At 38.1% G+C, this 24,399-nt stretch overlaps 2 protein-coding genes across 3 annotated transcripts in view; one reads left to right on the top strand and one right to left on the bottom strand.

The window, feature by feature from the left end:
• The window catches only part of PHKB (phosphorylase kinase regulatory subunit beta), a 180,146-nt gene extending 173,506 nt beyond the window's left edge, over positions 1-6,640 (bottom strand). For both annotated transcript variants that reach the window (XM_080936981.1, XM_080936982.1), the window contains exon 1: positions 6,445-6,640. In XM_080936981.1, coding sequence (XP_080793107.1) covers positions 6,445-6,520 — 76 coding nt within the window. In that variant the 5' untranslated portion in view covers positions 6,521-6,640. The remainder of the gene's footprint in view (positions 1-6,444) is intronic.
• A 150-nt stretch (positions 6,641-6,790) lies between these two features.
• The window catches only part of ITFG1 (integrin alpha FG-GAP repeat containing 1), a 111,569-nt gene continuing 93,960 nt past the window's right edge, over positions 6,791-24,399 (top strand). Inside the window, exons 1-5 of the mRNA XM_080936985.1 lie at positions 6,791-7,010; positions 8,449-8,521; positions 10,969-11,114; positions 14,921-14,978; positions 18,781-18,855. Of these exons, the coding sequence (XP_080793111.1) occupies positions 6,806-7,010; positions 8,449-8,521; positions 10,969-11,114; positions 14,921-14,978; positions 18,781-18,855 (557 nt within the window). The 5' untranslated portion in view covers positions 6,791-6,805. The remainder of the gene's footprint in view (positions 7,011-8,448; positions 8,522-10,968; positions 11,115-14,920; positions 14,979-18,780; positions 18,856-24,399) is intronic.

The raw sequence follows: 24,399 nt of genomic DNA, 5'->3' as shown, positions 1-24,399 counted from the left end.
AGTTTAGGTTAAGGAAGACCTAGACAGGAAGGCGCATACCCTGACTGCCTGTGACCTATGCTACCCCTGGGCCCAGCTCTAGCAGAACCAGCACATATGACAACTGGCTGAGCACAGATCAGGTAAGGTAGTCCCTATACTTGTGACACCTCCACCACACTGCCCCAGGAGCCTGTTGAATCACCAAATGTGGCCAGACCTAGTGAAGACCTAGGCAGGCAACATTTTCCCTGACCTCTGTGACCTCTCGTCCCCTCCCACAGTCCCCTCCTACCCAACCACTGCGTAAGACATGGCCTAACCTTGGATGTTGTTGTGAACCATCCCCTCCACTCTAACTGGCTCTTCCATCTCTACAGCTTTTGGCTAACGCTGTATAAGCAGCCCAGGCGGAACCCAGTAAGGCAGTCTCCTTACTCAGTCCTGCCTCCCTGCCCTTCTCTAGGCTCCCATTTCTAGGCTCTGACTCAGTGGGCTAAATACTAAAGCAAAAGACACAACCATGTTACATCAGAAACATACCTCATCAGAAAAACAAGCCAACACATGCATGCACTCACATACGCATACACACTAAAGAGTATGCTTCTCACAAAAAGTACCAATATCATAGCAATGGTCCCCAAAGAGGACAAGTAAGACAAAAGCAAACACGGAAGAGTTTAAAAGAACAACTGTAAGTGTTTTGAAGAATTTAAAGAGGTTACTAATATTTGAACAAATTAAGAGAGAACAAGAGAAAACTGATTGAAGTCCAAAAAAATACAAATCGGTAAAATGAACTAAGGAAGACAAGGAGATGAAAACTAAATTCAGCAGATAAGAGAACTGCCGAAGAAAACAGGAAGTATGATGAAAAATCTGAAACCGTCCGGGAGGCCAGTGGAAAACATCACTGACAGACACAAGGACTAGAGGATAATGAAGAGGACCAAAGGCTCTACATCATAAGTGGAGGGAGCATGCTTTCGGAAACCATAAAATGTCTGACTCTGCAAATTTGGACACAGAAGGAAAAAAATGAAAGGCAAAGACATAGAAAATATTCTCAATCAAATCATAAAGGAAAGCTTCCTAACTCTTGAAAAAGCATTGCCTCAAACACAAGAGGCTCACAGAGAAATAACAGGTAGGAACAGAAAAGAGATCCCCGGTAACACACGATACTTAAAATGTTAAAAACACAAAGAGAATAAAGGATATAGAAAGCTACAGACACAAGGGTCTGGACACATGACAGGGCAAGCCCATGGGGACAGCTGACCAGGTGATAGAAAGGTGTAAAGCCAGAGTGCTTAGAAAGGTATATTCCGAATTCTGAAAGACCACAACTGCAATCTAGAATGTTATCCTCAGCAAGGCTATCGTTTATGAGTGATGTAGCAATAAAAACTTTCCATGATAAAAGGGAACTAAAAGAATGTAGTATGACCACTAAGGCAGCTCTGCAGAGGAAAGTGGAAGGTAAATATGAGACAAGAGAGGAATAAACACCCCCAAGAGGCTAAAAGGACAAATAAGTATCAAGGCAGGTGATCAGAGGTCTAGGAGGAAAAAAACAAAAACATAAACATGACAGAAACAAGTCTTTCAAAAACAACTGAATATTAACAGTGGTCTTGATTCCTCCTTGAGAAGACGTGGGCTAACACACTAGATTAAGAAACAAGATTCATCATTTTTATGGATCCAAGAAAACATTTTACTTCCAATGATAGAGACAACCTGGGAGCAAAATGACAGAAAGAAAGGAATTCTGTGCAAATGAAATTCAGGACACAAAGTAAGCCTTCACAAATATAGGAAAAGGGCAAGAATATCCTTATTTAACATGATCACAGTGAATTAAGTTAATAATCTAAAGCTAAGGGAACTGTACAAAGTATACAAACATAGAGTATTAAGCCACACAGTACTGAACACTAAATCGGCCACTGAAGAAATTAAGCAATAAACTCAATTTTTTTTCTTTTGTAAATGAAATAAACTTGAAAAGAAGGTATTCCAAAAATTATGCAACACAATAGGTACAGTTCTAATACCTACATCTAAATATGAGAGTTCTCAAATAAATAACTTAATGATGCACTGTAAGGCCTTAGGGGGGAAAATAAGAACAAGTCAAACCCAAAAGCAGTACATAGAAGATCAGAGCTGAGTGTGGTGGTGTAAGCCTCTAATCCCACGACTTGAGGGGCAGAGGCAGAAAGATATCTATGAATTCAAGTCAGTATGGTCTACATGGTGTGTTGTAGGACAGCCAGGAATTCATAGTAAGACCCTTTCTGGGGAAGGGGGCGGGGCTCAATGAAAGGAAAAGCTGATTCTTTCAAACAAAGACAAGACTAGCAAACCTTTGTTTAATAGGAAGACAGAAAACAATACGGATTAAGGAAGTTGTAGAGAAGTATAGAGACATCATAACAAATGACAATAAAATTCATAAAAACATAAGGAAATATCTCAATTTTCTATATTCCTCCAAATCAAAAAATCTAAAAGAAATGAATACATTTCTATATACATATGAATCACTAAAATTAAACCAAGATTGAAATAAATAATGTAAACAGATCTATAACCAATGAGTTTAAAGCAATAAGGTGTCTCCCAAAGGAAAAGGGGTGGACACAGCAGAATCTGATTACTTCACTGCAGAATTCGCTCAGACTTTCAAAGAATACTAACGCTATTCAAACTATTTCACAAAATAAAAAAGTTAAGAATGCCTCCAAATTATTTCTAAGTCACAAATACCCTGATATCAAGACAAACTATTACAAATCAATATCCCAGATGAACATGGATGCAAAACCTCTCCAAAAAAAAAAAAAAAAAATACTTGCAAACAGTGCTAGTGACATGGTTTAGCAGCTAAAGTACATTGATTGTTCTTCCAGAGGACCTGGGTTCAATTCCCAGCAGCCACATGATGGTTCATCACTAGCTGTAATTATATTTCCAGGGGATCCAACACCTTCTGTGAGCTCTGACACAGAAAAGACTTCCAAGGAAATCTAATATCTCTTTATAATAAATGATGGGAAAACGCTAGAGATGGAGAGAGCATAGCCCAACAAAATAAAGGCTATATACTGCAAACCTACACCAAACACAGTAAATAGAGAAAAACTCAATAAGGGACAAGTCAGAAAAATGTCTACTATCTAAATGCTATATAAACTTGATTTTGATATAGTGATTGAAATCTACCTGAAACAGTAAGACAAGAAAAAGAATTAAGAGGCAATTAAAGCCTTAAAAATTCCCACAGCTAAAGCTACCTGATTTTTCAATAAAAGCCAAAACTCTGTATCTGACAAAAGACAGGGTCTTCAGCAAATGATGGTTAGGGAACATGGACATAACCATGTAGATGAGTGAACCTAGATTCCTATAACTCACCCAGCACACAACTAAATTCCAAATCTCTTAAACACTTCAATATATGACCTGACATCACAAAACTGCTAGATGAAAAAGCACCACATACATTTCAACATATAGATAAGAGTTTTCAGGATAACATAGGAAATAATACCAACAATGGTCCAATAGACTCTCATGAAATTAAAAGGCTTCCTGTACAACCAAAGAAACACTTAAGCGAAGAGAATTAGTAACTACAATGCACAAAAACTTAAAAACACTGAACTCCAAAAAAAAAAAAAATTAAAACATAGGCTAAGGAACCAAAACAAGAATAAAACTCTTAAAAGAATTACAAATGACCAAGAAATGCTTCAAAAAGGCATGAACAACCTTGGAAACCAGAGAAATGTAGATTGAAACCACTCTGAGATTCCTTTCCACACCAAGATTTCATCAAGATTTCAAATGACAAAACAAAAAAAAAAAAAAAGAAAGAAAGAAAGAAAAGAAAAAGGTTCCATCAATGTTAATAAAGAGAACTGTTACAAATTGCTAATGGGGGTATAAACTACTAAAACCACTTTGGAAATGGGGCTTAAGGACTACCAAAAGCCTAAAAATAAACATACCATCTGGGCATGTACCCAGAGGAATTTATACCATATTACAGAGACATTTGCGCATTTGTGTATACTACACCTCAATTTACAACACCTAGAAAATGAAAGAAAATCATTTAAAAATCAGATAAGTCTTTTTGACAACTGCAGTTCCCAAGCACTAAGGAAGGCTTTTGGTCAAATAGCTTGCAATTATCAGGGCAGGGCCTCCAGGCTTTGCCTTCCTAGGGTAGCACAAGATACATTCAAAACACAATGGAAACATGCTAGCACTAACTGAAATGGTACACACTGTGGGGTCCAGCAAAGGAGAAATAAAACAAACAGAAAACACAATACAATGACATTAATCTTCAAAAACAACAAGTATAAAATTGTCAGTTGACCCTTTTGGGGTCTATACACTTACCAGACCTTAACAAAGCAGGTGAAGAGAAGGCAGCACCAGGAGAGTTGGCCATTTCAAACCGTTGATTCTTATCATAAGCGTTGCAGGCTAAACTACACCAGTTTTAAAACTGTTTAGTGAAGGTTAGAAGCAATCAGCATTAGATTAATGTACGAGCAGTTATTAGCATGATGCAATGTGCAAAAGACAATTAAAGATCATTATGCAATTTTCGTTTGTCTTTTATGACTTGAGGATTTGATTTCCATTATTTGGCAAATTAAGTTTGCATACATGAATAGACAGAAACATAATATCCGCTTACTAAGAAACATTTAATTAATAGCATCTTTTATTGTTCAGTAAAGTTGTTATGCTCCTATGAAACAATGCTTAGAACTCCAAAGAGGAGTCTGTCCCAAAAACAGGTTAATTGGTGTTTCAAACAAGGCTGTTATATATTCTCCTAAAAGTTATAAACAGAATCCAATTAATTTTTTGTGATAATCAAGAAGTAAATAATATGGCTCAAGGTTTACTGTCCGTATTTTTCAGAAACAAAAAAACTACAAACTGCAAGCATATTTTAAAGATTTGCCTCAACTGTCTTTTTTTTAAGCGTCTGTCTGAATTTTACTCTTATCATGTAAAGATGCTGCGATTTTAGACAGTATATAGGTCCCAATGTGGCTGAGACTGCATTCAACAATAGGAAAATGAGACAGAGTTTACCCTGTGAAGGAGAGTGAGGTTTTCAAAGCTTGCAGCGGTGACATGTATTGGAGTAAATAAAGACTTGAAGAGAAAACAGACTCTTAGGGATTACTAAAAAAAAAAAAAAAAAAAAAAAAAAAACTTCATTGCAAAAATGCATGTTGGGGGGCAAAGTTCAAGTCCCTGGCAGAAGACTAGTTATTCTCTATGCCCTGAACAACCTAATAACACTTTTTATATGCCCATAGCAACATTGTTAGTAACCAACAAAATATTTCTATACGACACACACAAAAAAAAAAAAAAAAAAAAACCAAAAATATAAGCAACAAATAATCTCCTCAACTGTTTCAAATAATTGTATGGACTCTGAACTTGAGACAACAGCTATTTTGAAAATTTCTCTTGCCTTTCATGTGATTGTTCCACTACAACCCTAAATCCTAAGTAAATAAACACACACAAAAAGTTTAAGATTTAAAACAGAATGAAGTTGGCAATACTCTAACAAATACAGTACTTTCTACAATCTTTCCTCAATCTTTGACAAGGGAAAGGTTCTTGGTTGAAGATTTCTCATTCCACCACCTGTTGTGTTTAAGGACAGACTTTTTGCTGAAGATTACATCCAGTTTCAAAAGTGGCAGTTTTGATGCTGGCTATCGGGGGGCGAGGGGGGGGGCGTTAATTGGGAGTACTAACTTTTAAAACGCCAGTGTGACTTTGCAATTTGAACAAGTCAGTTCAGGACACTCGGACTGTTGGCATCTCTGACCTCCGTGGGTGGAAACCACAACTGGAAACTACAGGTACTGGAACCACTTGGCTAGAAAAGAGGCCAATTTCATTCTGAACAATAACTACACTAACAACTTGTGGCACAGACCCTGTCTTCCTCAATTTCTGACACACAGAACTGGCTGCAGCTAAAAATTACTGAAGAATGTGAAAGGGACATATGAGACAAGAGAAGTCGCCAGCTCTTTAGGACCTCACTAAAAATAAAGGTCTACCTTTTTCAGAGCAAGAGAGTTCAGGTTCCAAAGAACTTGTCACTAGCTGACACACTGGGGTAAGTTCCTGAAGAAGTCAGCTTGCCGCAAACTTTGGCGAGGAAATAACTTAGGGGAGAAACAGAAGTTTTCTAAATGACAGAAGCGCAGGAGGTGGGGAACCGGGACCAAGAGGAACAAGACCAGAGCAGTAAGAGAAACCTACCGCTTTCTGATGACAACTTAAGTACACAAGTTGATCCCCAGGATAGATCCCACCTGCCTCCCTCCAGGTGACTTGCAGAAGGGGACCACCCCCGGTACCCAGCAGGGGGAAGGTTGTCACAGGCAGTCAAACCTGAGCGTTTGGCCCGGGCTCGTCGTTCCAAGAGCTTCCAGCTTACTTCAGCCATGAGTCCCTCTTCCCCAGCCATCGCACAGTGCCCCCCACCCGGGCTGCCAGTCAGCCGGGCTGGCCCGGCCCCGCCCCCTCGCGCGACACTGTCGGGAGGCAAGCCAGCCGGAAGTGAGCACCCAGGCAGACGTCGCTCTAGCTCCTCGGCCTCTGGGTCGTCGGAGAAACAGCCCCAGGGCAGCGTGAAGGTGCAACGAGCGGCTGCCCGTAAGCCGGCACCCCGAGTCTTTTCTCGGTCGGCCGGTCGCACGGTGCTTTGCGGCTGCCGTCAAGCGCGGCGGTGGCCGGCCGGGCGGAAGGCGCTATGGCGGCAGGCCGGCTGCCTAGCGCCAGGGCAGTGCTGGCACCGCTGTTCTTGGGACTCGCGCTGCTGAGTGTTGGGCCTGCCCCGGTACGGGCTCTACACAACGTCACGGCCGAGCTCTTTGGGGCTGAGGCCTGGGGCACCCTGGCGGCCTTCGGTGACCTCAACTCCGACAAACAGACGGACCTCTTCGTGCTGCGGGAAAGTCAGTGCTTGCCACCCCTCCTTTCTGTTTGCCCCTCCCGGTGTACCCACGCCCCCTTGTTCCTGTTACCCTCCCTCTGGCATTTCCCACTCTTCTGGCTCTCCCTTCATCTTCAGCACCATGACAGCTTTCCCCTGACCCAGTAACCCCGCAGTTTGACCAGCAGCCCACCTCTTAAAAACACACCAACCTCCCTTCATCTAGAAAACTATAGCCTTCACCTGGTGAATAATCACCTGCCTGCCAAAGTTCTTCCAGATTCCCGAGAACCTTGTTTTCTGGCCTCAGCGTTTGCTTTCCTGTCTTTTTTTCCAATGTTCCACCCCCTTTGATCAGGAAAGATGCAACTTGACAGTTTCTTATGAGATGCACTGCCTCTACCCCTTTACTCAACTCCTCTGCCCTTCCTTTTGTTAAGATCTTTAAAGACACTGTCCGCCTAAGGCACTAAATTCTCCAAAACTCACACAAGCATCTGTTGTTGTTAACTGATAAACGCAGTGTCTCCTCGGCCACACATTCTCGAACTACAGACTTCTCCAGCGTGAGAAGCCTGGTCTTTAGCGAACATCTGGCCCTTCCTCATCCTGATTGCTATCGTCTTATCACTGTAATCTTTCACATCTCTTTTGCCTACTTGCCATTGAAAGTTCATTAACCACATTAAACCTTTAAAAAAAAAAAAATCTAAGGACCAACGCCATGAATAAAGTTAGAAGCCCATACAGAGCTGAGTGACAGGATCCTGACAAGATCTTGCCAGGGCCCTTTCCAATACCCCAGAACCTCTTTAAAGACCTGGATGGTTTTCCCTCTATCTTAATGAATACCCTTACTGCAAGAATACTCTAAGCCTATAGCTAATCTATCCAAATTGAATACAGAGACTCTCCTTGACTTTGAAGGTATCCTGTGTTTGATTAAAGTCTGTCCCCGTGAGCATTAATTGAATCCCATGGACCCATCCACGTGGAAGATAGAACAAGCAAAGGAGGAAAGTTTGGAGGGCTCTGTTTCTTCTGTGTTGAATTATATCCTTGTAACTTTTGAGTAGAAGTTGTAGGAATTACTGCATCATTGGTATGATGATCTGTATAATGAAATAACAGCCTCACACAAGACTTAACAGTAGCACAGTATAAATGTGGGGGAGGGTCTGTATTGGTGCAGATCAATCCTGGCTAAGTGTGTTCTTTATATGGATGGTTCTTTTAAATTATGCCACCTGCCCCTTAATGTAATCCCATGGTGTCATGTTGCCTTCAACAAGTATGCTTTTTCATACTTCCTTCCCATGTTCCGTTCGTTACCTTTGTGTGAGTCTTCTTGGCGGTGCTGTCTGACTAGATTAGAGTAAAAGCTTTCCTATAGAAACAGTACCCAGGAAGTGTTCAAGCACCGACCATTTCTTCTAAAATTATTTATTTGTTTCTTTTAGGAAATGACTTAATCGTCTTTTTGGCAGATCAGAGTGCACCCTATTTTAAACCCAAGGTAAAGGTATCCTTGAAGTAAGTATAATATTCTTCTTATAATATGAATTTGCAGTAGCCTGGGTTGTATTTGAAGTCAGTCATGTTCAGCTGTGGTTTGTGACACAAAATTCCTAGTTCTGAAGTCTGAGTAGTAAGCAATTTTTTAAAACAAAATAAATTAATTAAACATGGTGAGGACTAGTAAAATGGCATTTACTTTTAAGTCTGATGGCCTAAGCTGGATTCCCAGAATCCTAATGGTGTAAGAAGAAAACTGACTCCAATAAACTGCCCTCTTACCTCCATTTATGCACTGTGGTATAGCATACACACACTCACACACACACACACACACACACACACACACACACACAACACTAACATACAAATAAATAAAATATAATTTAAATAAAGGAAACATGGAAAATAAAATTTAAAAATAATTCCCCTTTACAAAGTTAAATTTTGGTGGTTTCAGGTCTTTTCTATATAAACATCCCTTGCAATCTAATATACATTCTTGAATGTACCATGTCTCGTCCTGATTGTTCCGGTGGACATAAGACTCTCATCATCTTAAAGATGTTTTACATTTGATAGAAAGGTCAATTACCTTTGTCCTGGTTGTTTGTTTTCTCTTTTGATGAAATGGTGAGTTTTTAAATACTGATTTTTGACAGATTTGAAATCAAGCTGCTTTAGTTAGGCTTTCATTGCTATGAAGAGGCACTATGACCAGGGCAGCTCTTTTAAAAAAAACACTTAGTTGTGGCTGGCTTACAGTTTTAGAAGTTCAGTCCAATATCATTATAGCTGGAAGTTTGGCAGCATGTATGCAGACATGGTGCTGGAGGAGCTGAGAGTTCTACTTCTTGATCCACAGGCATCAGAAGGAATCTTTCAATAACACTGGACATAGCTTTTGCCTCAAAGCCTGGCGTCACAGTAACCCACTTCTTCCAACAAGGCCATACCTCCTAATAGTACCTTTCCCTATGGGCCAAGCATTCAAACACATGAGTCTTTGGGGGCCGTACCTATTCAAACCACCACACAAGCTTTTCAGATTAAATTTTAAAATGAAATTTAAATAATAATTTTTACTGCTTCTTTTTTTATGGTTGGTAATAAATGAAACATTGACCCCCAATGATTATGAACCAACATGATTTGCAAAGTCTAGGAAGCAAGTTGAATGCTCACTCTAAGCTAAAGGAGAAGAAAGGTCAGTGCAAACCAAAGTTGCAGCTTCCATATAGTCTCATGGAATTGGAGCTTAGCAACATAGCTTGGATAAAATTTACTTGATAATGTTTACATTTGGGTACATAGCATTTAGAAAAGATGGTAGTAAAAATAACATTTTGTGAAGGAGTGAAAAGATTTACTTGACAGAAAAGTAAGTACACTTGAGACAATTATTGTCTGGGAAAAGGATCCTTCCAAAGTAATAAAAACATTTGGACTCAATTATATGAGAAGAGAGGAGTAATTATATGTTACCCAAAACACAGATTATGAACGATGTATTCATATTGGTTTACTTGGCATTCACATATAGTATGAATTTGGGTCATATACTAAATAAACTACTTTTAATCACTGTTGAAGAGATGGGGAGATGACTCAATAAAGTATTCTTAAAATGTAGAAATGGCTATGTTAATTCTTTAAAGGTGTGTGTGTCTGTCTGTGTGCTCTTGAGTAAACACGTGTTTGTGAGTTGCCTTCCTTTTATAGTGCTGGGAAGCAAATTCCTTTTCTTTGCAAAAGCAATACATTTTCTTAATCACTGAACCATTTCTTCAGTCCTCTTGTTTAAAAATAAAAGGAATTGTCCTTTTGCTTCTACACTCTAGTGTTTTCTCCTGGAATCAACCATTTTTAGCCCTTTATGTTTACTTCAATGTTTTCAAATTTTTACACTGTGGTTTTGTTTTTTAATTTTCTTCAATATTCATTTTTATATGTATAATATGTACCACATGCATGCAACCCTCAGAGGATAGGAAGGCTATTGGCTCTCCCCTGGAGCTAAAGGTTGGTTGTGAACCACCTTGTGGGTGCTGGAATGGAACTCCTATCTTCTGGAAGAGCAAGATGTGCTCTTAATTACCAAGCCACCTCTCCAGCCCCTTGTGTTCTCCTGCTTTTGTTTGAGCGATACTGGAAGTCAGACCCAGAGCTTCACATATACAGCACAAGCAGTCTCCCACTGAGCAAGTGCTTGGACATCAACTGACTGTTCTATTGATATAGTTCAGATTTATGGTACTCTATAAAGCTACTCTATGTTCTATTCATTCTGAATTCTTCTGTAGAACAGAAGGATCTATATACACAAGAGGTCATTAAATACAAAACACATGTTACATTTAATTATTTCTATTAAATCTTTATTGAGTTGAAAATATTTGGCATGGTAAAGATGTCCTTTTCTGCTGTAATTTTTCTGATATTTTAAAAATTCTTATTTTCTATAGGAATTTCAGTGCATTGGTAACAAGTGTAGTCCCTGGTGATTATGATGGGGATTCACAAATGGATGTCCTGCTCACATATTTTCCCCAAAATCATAGCAATAATGAATTAGGAGCTGTTATCTTCTGGGGACAAAATCAAACATTAGGTAAGTTTTAAAATCATTAGTATTTATTATTGACTGATATTCTTAATAAAAATATACTGGTTAATTTTCTCACAACAATTAAGTATTCTATTCTTGGGTACTAGCTAAAACTTCTTTTTTTTAATAAAAATAATTTTATTCAGTACAGAATGAATATAAATGAATTGGGAAGTGTACTTGGACCATATACCATGCAATTTATATATCTTTATACTTAGACAGAATAAGTTTTATAAAACAGAGTCTACAGAGTCAGGAATACAGATAGCAACAACTGATTTAATGGGAAATTCCTATCCTGTGCTGATGGACCTCTAAAAAAACGATCCTTTTATACCAAGATTATATTTTTTTTATTTATTTCGGAAACATTTTTTAAGGTTGTAGTTAAGTATTTATGGGTACATATACATACACACACACACACACATATATATATAGGAAAAGAGGCTATTAATTTGAGGGGATAGGAGAGAGACTAGGAAGGACTGTAGGGAGTAAGGGGGAATGTGATACAGTTCTATTTTAATTAAAATATATATATATATATATATGTTGTTGTTGTTGAGCTTCAAACAGTCTGTGAGTTGTTTCTAGGGTGTTCAGAGCTTTCTGGGGTTAGTATCCCATTATCAGTGACTGCGTATTATGTCTGTTCTTTTCTGACTGGGTTATCTCACTCAGGATGTTATTCTCTAGATGCAGCCATTTTGTTAAGAATTTCGTTAAGTCATTGTTTCTGATAGCTGAGTAGTACTCCATTGTGTAAATGTACCACAATTTTTGTATCCATTCATCTACTGAAGGACATCTGGGTTCTTTCCAGCTTCTGGCAATTATAAATAGAGCTGCTATGAACATTGTGGTGCATGTGTCTTTGTTGTGTGTTGGAGCGTCTCTAGTGTGTATGCCCAGAAGTGGAATAACTGGGTCTTCAGGTAATACTATGTCCATTTTTCTGAGGAACCACCAGACTGATTTCCATAGTGGTTGTATCAGTTTACAACCCCACCAGCAGTGGAGAAGTGTTCCTCTTTCTCCACATCCTTACCATCATCTGCTGTCATCTGAGTTTTGGATCTTGGCCAATCTGACTGGTGTGAGGTGTAATCTCAGGGTTGTTTTGATTTGCATTTCCCTGATGGCTAAGGATGTTGAGCACTTCCTAAGATGTTTCTCAGCCATTCGATATTCCTCCATTGAGAACTTTTTGTTTAAGTCTGTACCCCATTTTTTAATAGGGTTGTTTAATTCTCTTGTGTCTAGCTTTTTGAGTTCTTTGTATACCTTGGATATTAGGCCTCTATCAGATGTGGTGTTGGTAAAGATCTTTTCCCACTCTGTTGGCAGCCGTTTTGTTTTCTTGACAGTGTCTTTAGCCTTACAGAAACTTTGCAATCTCATTAAGTCCCATTTGTCAATCAATCTTTGACCTTAGAGCACGAGCCATTGGTATTCTGTTCAGGAAATTTCTCCTGTGCCTGTGAGTTCTAAGGTTTTCCCTACTTTCTCATCTAATAGTTTCAGTGTACCTGGTTTAATGTAGAGATCTTTGATCCACTTATACTTGAGCTTTGTACAAGGATATAAGAAAAGGTCTGTTTTCATTCTTCTGCATTCTTAGTGCCAGTTGGACCAACACCATTTGTTGAATAGGCTGTCCTTTTTCCATTGAATGTTTACAGCTCCTTTGTCAAAAATCAGGTGACCATATACGTGAGGGCTCATTTCTGGATCTTCTATTCTATTCCATTGATCCACATGCCTATTTCTGTACCAGTAACATGCAGTTTTCAGCACAATAGCCTTGTAATATAGCTTGAGGTCGGGGATAGTGATTCTCACAGATGTTTTCTTGTTGTTGAGGATGGATTTCGCTATTCTAGGTCTTTTGTTATTCCAGATGAAATTGCACATTGCTCTTTCCAACTCAATGAAGAACTGGGTTGGAATTTTGATGGGAATTGCATTGAATCTGTAGATTGCTTTTGGTAAGATGGCCATTTTTAAAATGTTGATCTGTCCCGCGCTACCGTCTCGCCAGCAAGAACGCACACGGACACCAGGATCCTTCTGCAGCAAAACCTTTATTGCATCTTGAAGAGGAAGACCCTGAGCAGGAAAAGGCACCCTAATTTATACTCCCAAGGGTGGCATGTCGCTGTGTGATTGGCTGCCCACTAGTGGCCTGATCATGATGCCCCGGGATGGGCGGTGACTTGGCTCGCACCACTCTCTGCGAATGCACCCTGGTGGTTATTTACCACACTTTAGCTGATTCATGGCACCTGACACCAGCACCATCTTGTAAGGGCGCAGCCTTCGGCCCTCAACATTTATCCTTCCAATCCATGAGCATGGGAGATCTTTCCATTTTCTGAGTTTTTCCTCGATTTCCTTCCTTAGAGGTTTGAAGTTCTTGTCATACAGGTCCTTCCCTTGCTTAGTTAGAGTCACACCAAGGTATTTCATATTTTTTGTCACTATTGTGAAGGGTATCTTTTCCCTAATTTCTTTCTCCACATGTTTGTCCTTTGAATATAGGAAGGCTACTGATTTGTTTGAATTAATTTTATATACAGCCACTTTGCTGAACTTCTTTATCAGCTGTAGGAGTTCTCTGGTGGAATTTTTGGGGTCACTTAAGTACACTATCATGTCATCTGCAAATAGTTATGTTTTTACTTCTTCCTTTCCAATTTGTATCACTTTGATTTCCTTTTGTTGTCTAATTACTCCAGCCAGGACTTCCAGTACTATGTTGAATAGGTAGGGGGAGAGTGGGCAGAGTCCCTGATTTTAGTGGGATTGTTTCAAGTTTCCCACTGTTAAGTTTGATGTTGGCTGTTGGTTTGCTGTATATTGCTTTTATTATGTTTATGTATGGACCTTGGATTCCTGTTATTTCCAAGACTTTTACCATGAAGGGGTGATGGATTTTGTCAAATGCTTTCTCAGCATCTAGTGAGATAACCATGTGGTTTTTTTTCTTTGAGTTTGTTTATATGGTAGATTACATTGATGGAGTTCCTTATATTAAACCATCCCTGCATCCCAGGGATGAAGCCTACTTGATCATGGTGAATGATTGTTTTGATGTGCTCTTGTATTCGGTTTGCAAGGATTTTGTTGAGTATTTTTGCATCAATGTTCATAAGTGAGATTGGTCTGAAGTTCTCTTGACAGTTCATTTTCTTTTGCAATATAAACTAGTTTTTTGCAATATAAATTTCATTCTTGATCGCTTTAAAAAGAGATATTGTAAGCTTTAGACTTATTGGAGTGACTAAAGTATTAACTTCAGCCTAGTATGATGGAACTTGGGAGACAGAAAATGATGGTATGCTTCCTGTCAACATTTGGGAATTCAGACAATAATCAACAATCCACTTATCCGTTAAATATTTACAAGAATACCATGTGCAGGTGCTGCTTATTTAAAACAAACATGGACATGGCAGAGTTGGAATAATCTTAACATACTCTGTCTACACTGGCATCTTGTTGGTTACGAGATTATAAAGGAAAAAAAAATCAGCTAAAAGCTATTTACATGGGAACCTCAAATGAAACTATGGATTGAATCTTCAGTGTAGAGTGAAATCTCTCAATGTCTTATCATTAAATGAAGCTTTTTGTGTCTTCTCAGTGATAACTGTTGCAGGGAATTAGAGGTGAATCTTGTAAAGAGTGAAAGAACACTTTGAGTATAAGAGCGATAGTAAATGCCCAGCCCTTCGTATTGATGCCTCTCTGTGTATGTATGTCTCCACACACATATACATACATATATTCTTTTTTTACAGATCCTAAAAACATGACTGTACTGAATAGGACTTTTCATGACCAGCCACTGATTATGGAGTAAGTATGTGCTTGCTTTACATAAACCAATTTAAATCTTGTAAATGTAACATAGAACCTTGTATGTCGAAAGTTTCTTTGCTAATAAGCAGGATTGACAGACACTAAATTTATTTCTTAAATTGTAGGAACTTATATACAAGGTTACATAACGATGAGGCAGTGAAACACAAATGAAAGAGAAGATCGATTGTTCTGAAGAAAAGAAGATGTGGAGTTTTTTGTTTTGATAACTTGTTATTTGTTCCTTGTAGGTCTATAGTGATGTGCAGTCATGCATCATCATTCTTAAGTTCAAATATAAATTTTTGAGCTAAAAATGTTGATTGACAGATATAAAGAATATTAGGTTTTCTCCAGAAGTGGGGAAAAAGTTACACATTAAATTTAAAAAAAAAAAAAAAAAAAAAAAAAAAAAGGCTTCCTTTAATATAATCATGATCTTATTTATTTCCTCAAAATATGCAAAATATGACTAAATCTAAATTTCAAGACCAAAAAAAAAAAAAAAAAAAAAAAAAAACTGGTAATGAGGTTGATCTTGGAATATGAAGTATGGTCACATTCTTGTTTCCAGTGATCCCAGGTACACTTAGTGAAACCATTTTCACCACAGGGGCAACAGTGATTACAGGCCTGAAATAGAAACCCATAGTTTGTGTTTTCTGAGTACATGATTTGACTTCTTTCAGATTTGTGGGGGGTTTTTTCATTGTTATTATAAAAGTCAACCACAGGTATGAATAGCAGCTAGGGATTATTTTATGGGTTAAAGGTTTCTGGAGTTAAAACTGTCTTTCTCACTGTTGGGAGAGAGACGAGTAGGGCATCTTAATGTTTTCCTTTTCTCACCCTTCTACATGACTCTGCTATATAGGTGTGTAATAGAGGTGTGTCAGTCAAACATGTGCTGAATGTGAGTCATTCAAAAGTTTTTTTACCTAGAAATACTTTTTTATACATATAATTACAGTGTTAATTTGAGAATAGTCAATGTTACCGACAAAGAAGAGGGTGTTTTTTTTCCTTTGTATAAGTAACTAAATCTTGGTTGATGATCGATATTTTAGTTTTTTTGAACATCACTGCTGAGAGTGCCACTTCATATGAACACATAATTGTAATGGCAGGTGTTTGCTTAGAATTTCAAAGATTATTGTAAAGTATACCTAACCACGAGCCATTATTGATTAAATATTTAATGAAATTTAAGTGAACAACTTAAAATTTTATTTTAAAACTCAGACATGCTAACAATACAATTCAAATAGATGTCAATTTTTTACTTGCATGCTTAGGAATAACAATAGGAGAACCTCTCTGTTCTTTCCATAATTAAGCCAATGTTTCATAACAGCAACAGCCCCATACCATACATATCCATACCATAGAATAGTGCTGACCGCAACTGGGGGCGGGGGGTTTGTATTTATAACCAAAGCCACAGTGTGCTTATGGAATACAACACAGGTGAGAATTACCAAAAATATCTCAGATTCATCATGGTTTTGACTTTAAATTAATTTTTGGTTGTTACAAATTCAAAAACATTTTACTGTTGCTAAATAAGTATGTTGCAACTCATAATTCAGTTGCTAAATTCCATTTGATGTCACAACCAGTCCTTTAAGAAGCCATGCCCTATATTATATAGAATTCATAAAGTAGCCCAAAAGGTCATAAAAACAACACTAATTTCTGCTTTAAGATGCATCTAGTGCTGGTCAGCAAGAGGCGTTCCTTGATGCTGCTGCTCAGAAAACCAAGCTTCAGAACACCTCTGTCTGGTCTCTGAAGGCAGCTAATATGAACACACAGGTTTTTTTTTTTTTCATTTTTTTCAGTTTATATTATAATTATATCATTTTCCCCATTCAAACCCTCCCATACATACCTCTTTGATTGCTGATGCAGTAAATAGTAAATGGATGGCTTATCCCTTTATCAGCCCCCGAGATCTTCGGACGCTGCTCTAATATGGAGCCAGTGCATAGACTCTATCACATGGACCACAAGCCACCCTCTCCTGGGGATTCTTTCTCCAGGAGGTTCACACACACACACACACACACACACACATACACACACACACACCACCGCCCTACTGTTTCTGTCCCAGGTGGATATAACTGCCCAATCAAGTTTCTTTACCCCAATGCCTGGCACAAACATTACTCCAAAGCCCGGTAGCTTTTCATGGTAGGCTTATATATTAAATTCTCAATGCACAAACACTCTACACAATAAGATTAAATCCAATAGACAATGATACAAACTGCCCTTGTATAAGAGATAAAAAAGACCTATAGAATCCCTTAAGAATATTTATATCTACCTATCCCCAATTACAGCCACCAGGATCCAGGTCTGCTTTCTCCAGCTCCATCTTGATTTTCCCAATCTCTACTCCTCTTCTGTTTTCCTACCTTTTCTCTTTCTTCCTCTCCACTGGCCAATCATGTATCACCTTAACATCAATCCACAGATTGCTTTTTTTATTAATTATGGTTATATACATACATGGATATGCCTACTCCTGATTGCAAAAATATAACCAGTTCAGTTGGTATAATGTTCCTAGATGTGTGTTTCCAAACTGATCATTAGATACTGATAAACAGTTGGTATACACTTCCCACTCTCAGCTTTCCTTAGTTGTCTAATGCTGTCCTTGTTCACCTCATGTTCAGGCAGTCATGTTGATGAGCTTTATGGGTCTATGGCATTTTTAGGAGATACAGACTCACACAAATGGTGAGAACCCATTTCTCTGGCTTTCCCAATCTTCCTGTCCCCTGTTCTACAATGATCCCTAATCCTTAGGCTCAAGAATTGTGTTGTAGATGTATCAGCTGGGATTGGAATCCACATCTTTGCATTCTGATTGTGGTTGTTCTCTGTTGTGGTATCCATCTGTTGCAAAGAGAAGTTTCCTTGAAGACTATATTTATCAATGAGTATGAGGACAAATATTGAGAAAACCGTAGGGATTGTTCTGATTTCATAAAGTGGAGGTTGTTAGGTTCTTCAAGATCCATGACTTCACTACCTGGAGTACTTGGTTTTCAGTATTAGATATGATTTCCCCCATTGATGAGAGAGTCTTTGGTTCAATTGAAGAGTTTTTGTTTATTACCAACATATATGTACCACTACTGTATTCTTAGGTTATTATACAATGGTTAAGACTGTTGGTTGCTTTCCTCCTTTGAAGTTTGCATTGGTAACCTCTGTTGCCAAGAAAGCTGGTCCTCAGGGATGTTCACGTGAGTTCCAGCTCAGAGATCTTTGTGCCCTGTTTCTGAAGCACATGGTACCTTCCACCTCTAAGGGGCAAACAAAGGAACATACCAATAGCATATAGTATTTGGAGAGTATCTTGCATAGTTCTAACCAACAACTCAAAAGAAAGCTTGTATGTCTGGTATTGGGGTTTTTCTAAAATGGTCTTTAACCCTGGCAGAAAGTTTCGTCATCCAGGGAGCAATTTTCACCTGTTATTTATCTATATTTCCTCACCGATTTAACTTGTATTATATGCATTTTTAGGTAGATAGTTGATGATATGATTCCTCTTACTGCAAATCTAGTTCTTACTGTTGCTGCAGCAGGCTTATTGCAGCTGGTGCATCCATTAGCAAAACTAAAAGCCTTTGATGTGGAAGGGTCAACATCACTTCTGCTTCATTGGCCACAGATCCACATTGTTGCATACATATGGTAATGCTCCACACTCCTGGAAGAGAAGTTTAAAGTGGCATTTTAAGAAAACAGCTGCCTAATTTAAAAATTTTTTTTTCAGCTTCAATGGTGATCTAATTCCTGATGTGTTTGGTATCACGAATGAATCCAGCCAGCCACAGATACTATTAGGAGGGTGAGTGAATAGGCGGATAGCTGTGTAATTAATCATATCTGTTCTTGCTGCTGCCAAGGCTGGGTGTGAACATTTGCTTTAATCTTTAAAGAAAAACCAACTTACTAAAAATGCTTGTTCAAAAAAAATTTTTGAGAGTATTTGTTCAACATGTAAGCCTTCTAAAAGAGTTTGAATTTTATCTGTAACCATTTTGTATGTGGAGCTACTGTTATTCATTCTAGAAGTAGGTATCAGTTTAAGGGTCTATACCTCAGTTTCTCTACATTTCACTACAACTTTCTGTCTAATGAGGTCTAGTGATACTGTGATACCACTCATGAGGGATCTTCAATCAGTGTTTTTTTCTGTAACTGGTAAGGCAAATTTTTGTTCATGTATAGAGGGCATATTCTTTGTTTGTTTAGCCTTTGAGGAACTTAAGAGAATTACCCTTTTAGCATGTCTACAGATAGTTATTTTAGAGCTCCAACAAATTTGTCTGTTTTTGAGACGTAATATGCTTTTATGATTGTTTTCTAAGGTGGCTCACAGTTAGACATGAGCAAGTTGTACTTAGGGTGTCTTGTGAAGAAATGCTTAGATACTCGGTTGTTTTTTTATAAAAGTGTTTCATGAAGAATATAAATGTTTGGATATTTATCATAATGAACTTTTTAAGATTTGTTGTAAATCTTGAATCAGAAACCTGTTTTCCCTTCTTCCATCTTTACAAAATATCTGAAACCAGTCATGCTGTAGAGATAGCTTGGAAGCAGATCCTCCTTTGGTTTAGGGCCATTTCTAAAAGGAACAATATGAGAAGCAAGAAATGATGTGATCCCTGTTCCTGAGGCAGCAGGTTGGGACTCCTCAGGAAGCCCACAGTCAGTTCTGACTGAGAAAATGCCCGGTGACTCTGGCGGTTACTTCGTGGCATCTCCATCTTGGCATACATCACTGGAAAAGCACCACTGTGTTTTTTAACTTGACAGATGCTTTTATTTGCAACATTTCTGTTTGATCCTTTTATAGTCTCCGTTTTCTTGTCAAACTTTCCCATAATGCTTTTGAAGTTGTTGAGTATATTATTTACATCTTCATACACTGTGACTTTCTTATCGACTTCTGAATTGATTTTCTTACTTAGTTTATCTTCTTGACAGTCGGGTCCTCTGATCACTGCTACTTTTGGAAAGTAGGACTGTAAGATCTTTCAGCTACTTCCTTTTTATTAGTCGCAAGGACTAAGGAGTTGGGCAATTGTGGTGCTGTCATATCTCCTACCTCCTCATATCTTTCACTTTTTATTGTGTTTTATGCGTTTATTTAAATGGATGTGGCTTTTTGTTAGACATTGAAGATTGTTACTTACCCCCTTGTTTATTTGTCTTCCTGGCCAGGTGTCTGGGGATTTGTTTTCTACTGCAAAGTAAGGGGAACCAACTGTAGGGATGGAAGCAGTGATTTGGCTCCAGTCCCAATGTAAACATGCAGTAAAAACACCTTCCACGTTCTGCAGTCAGGAAGAGACAGATGCACTACAACTGCTGGGAAATGTAGTCTTTCTGTTTTTAGAGCTAAGGGTGCTAATAATAAAAGGGAAGGAGGAGAGAAAAGGAAAATGGGGGCAGCTTTATCAGGGGAGGGAAAATATGGGCTTGAAGTATGAGATATCCATAGAGGGTTCGTGAAAAGAAAGGAGGACCAGCAAGATGTCCCAGCACATGTACGCGCTTACTACCAAACCTGACAGCATGACTTTGATCTCCAGGACACATACTGGTAGAGGGAGAGAACCAAGTCCTCCATGCTATGGCATACACACCCTCCCAAAATAAGTGAACATATGTAAAACATAAAGGAGAGCAGTAATAAAAATATCTATTCAGATAAGATAAAAGCTATAACAAAACAAAAAATAAAATACAAAACTATAAATTTAAAGATAAGAAATGAAATAGGAACTATTATGTTACTGGTCAATATTTTTTCCTAGTTAGGATGGTTTTTCCCAGCTCTTTGATTTGTTCTTTGTAGCTGGTTCTGTAGATCAAGAATACCAATCTCTATAACTCAATGAAATTAGATCTATATTTTAATTCTGGGAGGAGTTTTTGTGTCAGCCTTTCTGACTGTCTTTGTGGGTGCGTTTCTTCATTCTTGTGCTATACTGGGGATTACACTCACCTTGTGAGATTTTAAATAAGCCAGGCTCTGTGTTAGAAGCTTATGCTTGACTTTGCCTGGATCGTTTCTGCTTGCCAGGATCCTACCCACAGTCTGTGTCTGAAAATACATAATGCCTATTGCAGAGAACTTTTGATTCCACACACTTCTCAGGTTCTCATGTTATGTCTCACCTCGACAGTTGGGTGCAGCCTTCTGTGTATTCTCAAGACCAGTCATTACAGGGGATTTGTGTACAACCCCAGCTTCAGGTTTACACACTACACTTCTGCAACAACAAGATCAAGTGACCATATGTGTGAGAGTTCATCACTGTGTCTTCTATTCTGTTCCATTGATCTTCCTGCCTATCTCTGTACATATAATGTGGTTTTTTAACACAATTGCTTTGTAATGTAGCTTGAGACCAGGGATGGTGATTCCTGCAGAAGTTTTCTTGTTTTTGAGAATAGATTCTGCTATTCTGAGTTTTTTATTATTCCAGATGAATTTGCAAATTGCTCTTTCCAACTCTATGAAGAATTGATTTGGAATTTTAATGGGGATTGCATTGAATCTGTAGATTGCTTTTGGTAAGATGTTTATTTTTTTTGAACAACTTTATTTTAAAAAACAAAAATAAATGTATACATTTTGAGCATTTTTGCATAAAAGTATGTGAATACATTTTTGTCAGTGCTTGTTTTTTTTTTAAAGGTTTGATACTGTTCATTAAGATCTTGCTAGTTACAATGAGCATAAAGTACATGCAAAACAGGATGTAACCTGGAATGACTCAAAGTTTTCTTGGTGTGTAAGGATTAAGCATAATGTTTTTTCATTTCTTTTTCTTTCTTTCTTTCTTTTTTTTTTTTTTTTTTTAATTTTCTTGAACTTCATGTAGTCTGTGAGTTGTTTCTGGGGTGTTCAGAGCTCTCTGGGGTTAATGTCCAATAATCAGTGACTGCATATTATGTCCTCTTGTGACTGGGTTATCTCACTCAGGATGATATTCTCTATATGCATCATTTTCTTAAGAATTTCATAAAGTCATTGTTTCTGATACTTGAGTAGTACTTCATTGTGTAAATGTACCACAAGTTTTGTATCCATTCATCTACTAATGGACATCTGGGTTCTTTCCAGCTTCTGGCAATTATAAATAGACCTGCTGTGAATATTGTGGTACATGTGTCTTTGTTGTGTGTTGGAGCGTCTCTGGTGTGTATGCCCAAAAGTGGAATAACTGGGTCTTCAGGTAGTATTAGGTCCAATTTTCTGAGGAATCTCCAGACTGATTTCCAGAGTGGTTGTACCAGTTTACAACTCCACCAGCAGTGGAGAAGTGTTCCTCTTTCTCCACATCCTCGCCAGCATCTGCTGTCATCTGAATTTTTGATCTTGGCCAATCTCACTAGTGTGAGGTGTAATCTCAGGGTTTTGATTTGCATTTCCCTGATGGCTAATGATGTCGAGCACTTTCTTAGATGCTTCTCAGCCATTCGATATTCCTCAATTGAGAACTTTTTGTTTAGCTCTGTACCCCATTTTTTAATAGGATTGTTTGATTCTCTAGTGTCTAGCTTCTTGAGTTCTTTGTATACCTTGGATATTAGGCCTCTATCAGATGTGGGGTTGGTAAAGATCTTTTCCCACTCTGTTGGTTGCTGTTTTGTTTTCTTGACAATGTCTTTAGCCTTACAGAAACTTTGCAATCTCATTAAGTCCCATTTGTCAATCTTTGACCTTAGAGCTTGAGCTATTGGTGGTGTTCTGCTTAGGAAATTTTCTCCTGTGCCTATAAGTTCTAAGGTTTTCCCTACTTTCTCATCTAATAGTTTCAGTGTACCTGGTTTAATGTGGAGATCTTTGATCCACTTGCACTTGAGCTTTGTACAAGGATATATGAAAGGGTCTGTTTTCATTCCTCTGCATTCTTAGTGCCAGTTGGACCAACACTATTTGTTGAATAGGCTGTTCTTTTTCCATTGAATGTTTACAGCTCCTTTGTCAAAAATCAGGTGACCATATACGTGAGGGCTCATTTCTGGATCTTCTATTCTATTCCATTGAACCACATGCCTATCTCTGTACCAGTACCATGCAGTTTTTAGCACAATTGCCTTGTAATATAGCTTGAGGTCGGGGATAGTGATTCTCACAGATGTTTTCTTGTTGTTGAGGATGGATTTCGCTATTCTAGGTCTTTTGTTATTCCAGATGAAATTGCACATTGCTCTTTCCAACTCAATGAAGAACTGGGTTGGTATTTTGATGGGGATTGCATTGAATCTGTAGATTGCTTTTGGTAGGATGGCCATTTTTATAATGTTGATCCTTCCAATCCATGAGCATGGGAGATCTTTCCATTTTCTGAGATCTTCCTCAATTTCCTTCTGTAGAGGTTTGAAGTTCTTGTCATACAAGTCTTTCACTTGCTTAGTTAGAGTCACACCAAGGTAGTTCATATTTTTTTGTGACTATTGTGAAGGGTATCTTTTCCCTAATTTCTTTCTTCACAAGAAGAAAGAAATTCTTCACATTGCATCAATGTTCATGAGGAAGATTGTTGTGAAGTTCTCTTTCCTTGTAGGGTCTTTGTGTGGTTTAGGAATGAGAGTAATTGTGGCTTTGAAGAATGAGTTGGGTAGTGTTCCCTCTGTCTCTATTTTCTATAATAGTTTCGACAGTATTGGTATTAGGTCCTTTGTGAATGTCTGTTAAGAGTGATGCGCTGAAACCATCTGGTCCTAGACTTTTTTTTTTTTTTTTTTGGTTGGGAGGCTTTTGATAACTGCTTCTATTTCTTTATATGTGTTATGGGATTGTTTAGATTGATTATCTGATCCTGATTTAACTTTGGTATCTAGTATCTGTCCAAAAATTTTTCTATTTCCTCCAGATTTTTCAGCTTTGTTGAGTACAGTCTTTTGTAGTAGGATCTGATAATTTCTTAAATTTCCTTAGTTTCTGTTTTTATGTCTCCCCTTTCATTTCTGATTTTGTTAATTTGGAGACTCTGTCTGTGCCCTCCACTTTGTCTGGCTAGAGTTTTATTGATATTGTTGATTTTATTCAAAGAACCAGCTCCTGGTTTTGTTGATTCTTTGTATGGTTCTTTTTGTTTCTACTTGGCTAATTTCTGATCTGAACTTGATTATTTCCTGCCATCTACTCTTGGCTGTATCTGTTTCTTTTTTTTTCCTAGAGTTTTCAGCTGTGCAGTCAAGCTGCTAGTGTATGTTCTCTCCAGTTTCTTTTTGGAGGAAGTCAGAGCTATGAGTTTTCCTCTTAGTACTGCTTTCATTGCATCCCATAGATTTGGGTATGTTGTGCTGTCATTTTCACTTAATTCTTAAAAATCCTTAATTTCTTTCTTTCTTTTTTTCTTCCTTT

Source organism: Micromys minutus, assembly GCF_963924665.1.
Source record: "Micromys minutus genome assembly, chromosome: 24".
NCBI lineage: Eukaryota > Metazoa > Chordata > Mammalia > Rodentia > Muridae > Micromys > Micromys minutus.
This window is presented reverse-complemented; position numbering and strand designations above follow the sequence as displayed.